The 5,452-nt window shown below is 42.5% G+C and overlaps 1 protein-coding gene across 1 annotated transcript; it reads left to right on the forward strand.

The window, feature by feature from the left end:
* The first annotated feature begins 278 nt into the window (after nucleotides 1-278).
* Nucleotides 279-1,754, forward strand: LOC104962867 (uncharacterized). The gene is made up of 3 exons (XM_010791372.1): nucleotides 279-368; nucleotides 480-572; nucleotides 695-1,754. The coding sequence occupies exons 2-3, from the start codon at nucleotides 559-561 to the stop codon at nucleotides 1,332-1,334; spliced, it is 654 nt and encodes a 217-aa protein (XP_010789674.1). The 5' UTR covers nucleotides 279-368; nucleotides 480-558; the 3' UTR covers nucleotides 1,335-1,754.
* Nucleotides 1,755-5,452: the final 3,698 nt, after the last annotated feature.

Consider the following 5,452-nt stretch of genomic DNA (forward strand, 5'->3'; position numbering starts at 1 on the left):
TATGTGTCAAAGTGTAAGGTTATGTGTTTGTACAATATGTTCAACTTAGACAATTATCTCTGGTCCTGCTACATGCTGTGAGTCTGCAGATACAACATTTAGTTCTCACATATTATTCACCTGGATAAACTGGATTATGACTGCAGAACTCCATGAAAGGACATCTTCAAGGCTGCATGTGAAATGGGGGCCGGACATAAACAAAGAAACTAGTACCTGATTGGCTGAACTCTACCTGCATGTGTCACAAAGGGTTCAGCCCAGTTTCTAAATTCTTTAGATAAATTCCGGAGAGAACAGAGACAGACCAGAATCACAATCCTTCTTTCTTTCATTGATCTGATTAAACGAAAGGTGGCTTCCAGCCTGTAAGTACATTTTGCTTTGAAAACATCACCTTGACATTTGTATTTTAATAGATTTCTGTTCAATTCAGTGATAAGTTTTACTTATTCATTAAAGATGATTTCCTCTTACAGATGATCTTGAATTATCTGCAGCTATCCGGCAACGACAACAACATACTACACAAAAGGGAACACATTCAATCTACTGAAGATGAGTTGTGCAAGGTAAGCTCCTGTGCTCTCATTTCACTATATTTATATGCAGGACCCTTACTTTGTTTTGCTAAACTGTCGTATAACTTCTCATGATAAGTCTCGTTATAACCCCATCGTGTCTTCCTCCTCAGAGTTCTGCATGCCTTTGGGAGTCACACCCAGCCCTCTTTGATGCCAGCATACCTTACCCCATGTCTGAGCCTCGGCCAGCACCAACCTCTTTACCAGCTGCTGTCCAAGACTCCTCGGAAGCTCTCACAGCGCCGTTATCAGCCGGCTGACTGTCTGCCACGGAGAGGCCTTCACTCACCGCGTTCCTCTTCCTCTTCCCCCTTCCCTGCATCCTCCTCACAGCCCTCCTCTCCTGTGGCCTCAGAGCCTCGGAGCTGCCTCAGCAGGGACGGCGGCGGTCTAAAGAAGAAGAGCGTGGTCTTTGCAGACACCGTCGGATTGGCACTTACAGATGTACGCCTGTTCGTCTCAGAGCCATCGCCCCTTTCTTCTGGACCTGGCACAACGCCACACCTTGACGACAACCAGGGGCAGAACGATAAGGTGTGCTTGGAAACAGATGGATCCAATGGTCACCAGGAGGAAGCTTACCGTGGTTACACCAGACTTTCACAATATCGGCCTCTGCACACGACTCTCGGTATTCAGAACTCTTCAGATCCACAGTCTCTTCAGAGGGGTTTATCAAGAGTCAGAGAGTGGAGAGCAAAAGGTTTGGCTAAACAGTTAAATCAGACCACCCCCTCAACAGAACTATGATAACATGTAAATAATCAACTATTTAAATATTTATTTAGAGTTACATTTTTTAAGGGTGCATGGACTTTCTAAAATCTCCAGTGTTGGTTGGTCTGAAGCCCACCATGACATAAAGTATGTTTGTTGTGTAAATTACAAAAAATGTATGTTTGACCTTTGGTTTTACACAGGAAAAAAACAGCAGTATCATGTGTGACAGTCCCATGTTTGACCTTCTCCATATTGTACCTGGGAATTTGTGTGTTCACCACTTAACAACATCCTAAATGTTTTCCGTTTGCTTTTTTCATTTCCGAGGTGGTGGCATGAAATATGTTGAAATTACCACCAATGAGTTTGGTCAAGGGGTTGCATTCATTTTCTGTGAGATCAGATTGTCTCAAGCCTATGTGTGAATAATAAATGCAATATTGTTCTGAATACATCTATTTATTTTCTTTCTCTTTGCTTTCTTGTGCCTAGGTTAAATCCTAATCATTTAACACATTGCCTTTTAGAAATGCAGCTTGAAGTTTACACATTTGTGTGCATTGTAGCATGTCCACATACTGTAACCCTGATTAAGATAGAAAGGCCCTTCAATGTTTTTTTTGCATGATATATTTCCACAATGACATTTTTCCTTTCGCTTAGGCTTAGATTCATGGTGCGTCTTTACAGGCTTGTATGTCCAAAACTGTTGCCAACGGGTGTTATGGTCCAACTGACTTGATATAAATGACCTGCAGTATATTACAATTATTTGAAGGGACCCTATTATGTGTTTTGGGGTTTCCCTTTCCTGTAGTTTTAGATATACTCTCCCAAACACTCTGCCTGAAACGCCTCAATTGGACTTTCTTTTGTAACATAATCACTACGTAACACTTGCGCTTGTATTGGCCAGAGTTCCAACACATTGTTAGTGATAGGCTAAGGCAGGGATGTCCAAACTTTTTTCACCGAGGGCCACATACAGAAAAATATACAAAGGGCTGGGCCGCTCACTAGAGGTTTTTTTTTTTTACTTACATTTGTTAGAAAACATTTTCAACTTTAAAAACGGTGTTAACTAACACATGAATACTGTGCAATGTATTTGTACGTATATATATATTTAAAAAGTACAATATAAGAAAAGCACAAGTTTAATTTTGGGGGACATACTCCAATATAGTTTTTTAATTTTGCTGAGGGCCGTTTCAAAATGTCTCGTGGGCCACATTTGGCCCCCGGGCTGTAGTTTGGACACCCCTGGGCTAAGGGGTTGGACAACTCTAAGCGGTTGACCAATCACAACAGAGCCAGCCAGCTAACCAAGCAGACTGGGCTCTGGTTTCAGACAGAGCGTGAAAAGAGGTGCTGCAGCACAGGCAGTATGAGAAAAATTGTGATTTTTGAACATTAAAGCATGGAGACATCTCAAAACAAATACAAATATAAAAAAAACCTGCAAATCATCCAATTTGATAATAATAATAATAATAATAATAATACATTTTATTTATATAGCACTTTTCACAACTCAAAGACGCTTTACACTATGAGAGAGGGTAGACAAACAAGGACAGGCAAACAAATAAATATAGTAAAATAAAAAAATAAAAAAATAAAAAAGGCAGTCAAGAAGAAGTTGTTCTGGCTAGTGGATCGCCGGAGCTCTAGATTAACATTAACATGCTTTTTGTAGTTGTAAGTGCAATACCTTTCGGCCTGTAGCTAGCACCATCCTTGATTGAGCATATGTGTGAGCTGGACCTGTATTTGACAGGAAAGGAGTGAGCAGAGGCTCGAGTTGTCGATTCTTGTTCAGTTTTCTGTGACTATTTTCCTCACCCTCTCAGACTTTCAGTTGCGCGCGCTACTAAAGAGACGTGCTACCATGGAAACCAAACAATGGTGTAGCTGTATTAAAGTCCGAGTGGAAACAGTCATGAGTAAATCTGATGTTGTCAGAAATCGGGAGAAATGCGGGAGAAATATGACCCCGGGAGGAAACCGGGAGAGGGCAATGAAATCGGGAGTCTCCCGCGAAAATCAGGAGGGTTGGCAAGTATGGCTGCTACTGAGAAGGCTCTGTCCCCAAAGCTGCAGAGTGTGGATGTGGGAATGGATAGGAGTCCAGCTGCGGTGGATCTGAGGGACCGTGGGGGTTGATAAGGAGAAGGTGTGTGAGATGAGGGGGGGCCAGATGGTGGAGTGCTTTGTAGGTGAGGACCAGCATTTTGTAGTTGATGCAATGGGAGACATGAAGCCAGTGGAGGGCTTTGAGGACTTGGGTGATGTGATGCCATGATTTGGTAAGGAGACGTGCAGCTGCATTTTGAACCCGTTGGAGTCTGTTGAGGGATGTAGTGCTGATGCCGTAAAGAAGTGAGTTGCAGTAGTCGAGGCGGGAGGAAATGAAGGCATGTATTAGTCGTTCGGCTGCGGGGCGGGTGAGAGAGGGTAGGATTTTTGCAATATTACGGAGGTGGAAAAATGAGGTTTTGACTGTTTGGCGGATGTGAGGTTCGAGGGAAAGGGTGGGGTTAAAGATTACACCAAGGTTGCGTGCCTAATTGGAGGGGGAAACAATGGTGCCATCGATGGTGAGTGTTATGTTAGTGACCTTGCTGAGGGTGGATTTGGAGCCGATTAGGAGGAGTTCTGTTTTGTCGCTGTTCAGTTTGAGGAGGTTATGTTGCATCCAAGTTTTAATAGCTGTCAGACAGGAATCGATGTGGGTAAGGGGTGGGTTATGGAGAGATTTGGTGCTGAGGTAGATCTGAGTGTCATCAGCATAGCAGTGGAAGTCCAGGTTGAAGCGTCGGAGTACCGCGGGTTTTGCTTTATCAAGCAGGCACGCAAACGGTTACGTCATGACGCAAACGATGACGCAATGACGCAGCACCAGTCGGACTCTGGGCAGTGTGAAAAGAGCCGGAGCTAAACCGAAGAACCGGTTCTGAACCTGAAAAGCTCTAGCACAGAGCTTGAACCGGAGTTGCGTTGGTGTGAATGAGGTATTAGTGACCTTGCTGAGGGTGGATTTGGAGCCGATTAGGAGGAGTTCTGTTTTGTCGCTGTTCAGTTTGAGGAGGTTATGTTGCATCCAAGTTTTAATAGATGTCAGACAGGAATCGATGTGGGTAAGGGGTGGGTTATGGAGGGATTTGGTGCTGAGGTAGATCTGAGTGTCATCAGCATAGCAGTGGAAGTCCAGGTTGAAGCGGCGGAGTATCTGACCGAGGGGGAGGATGTAAATGATGAAGAGGAGGGGGCCAAGTACTGATCCTTGAGGAACGCCTTGAGTGACTGAAGCTGTGGCAGAGGAGTGGTTGGGGAGGGAGATGAAGTGGGATCGTTCAGTGAGGTAGGACTGGAGCCATCTGAGTGCAATACCTTCAATACCAATTTATGAAGTTTGAACCATGGGTATGCTTAAGAGGTTGGATATGAACACCTCACCATGATTTCTTCTATAAACTGAATTAAGGAGGACCTTGAGCACTCAGCCCTTTTTTAATGACAAACAAATACACACCTCCTGCAGATTCCTCTCACCTTTACAGACACACATACCAATATGTTATTATGTCTCACGTTACCAGGGGCTGATGACTTAGTGCGTTGTGCTGTGACACACCTCCCTGTGAAAGTCACACCAACCTAATTTGTACCAATTGGTATGTATAGTATACATGTTAATCTTCCTGTGACCCAGATATAGGGATGTAACACATAACAAAAGAAACATATACAAATCATTTGTTTTATATTGTTTCCATTGTAAATAACATTATGATGTGTTTTGTTTGTTTTTAATATTTATTTTAATGGCTTAACATTTTCTTTTTTCCCCCATATAGTAATGCATTATGAAAGACGAATACTAAAGACAACAATCTAATTTACCATATTTGAAAACCCATGTTTCTAAAAATATAAAGCACTTAAATACAATGTTGGAAACCACTTTGTTCGATGTTCTTCTTAAACACCTTTGAAGTGTTTATTTTGAAATCTGAAACGCCTCAAACCCTTTTTAAGATTCAAGTACGTTCCGGGGAAATGCATATATGGCTATAATAAAAATAATAATAATAATAATAATATCTTCAAAGCCAAAACTTTAATTCTTTTGGGGGATAGAAATA

This window comes from Notothenia coriiceps, unplaced genomic scaffold, assembly GCF_000735185.1.
Source record: "Notothenia coriiceps isolate Sejong01 unplaced genomic scaffold, NC01 NC01_scaffold00035442, whole genome shotgun sequence".
In the NCBI taxonomy this organism is placed as follows: domain Eukaryota; kingdom Metazoa; phylum Chordata; class Actinopteri; order Perciformes; family Nototheniidae; genus Notothenia; species Notothenia coriiceps.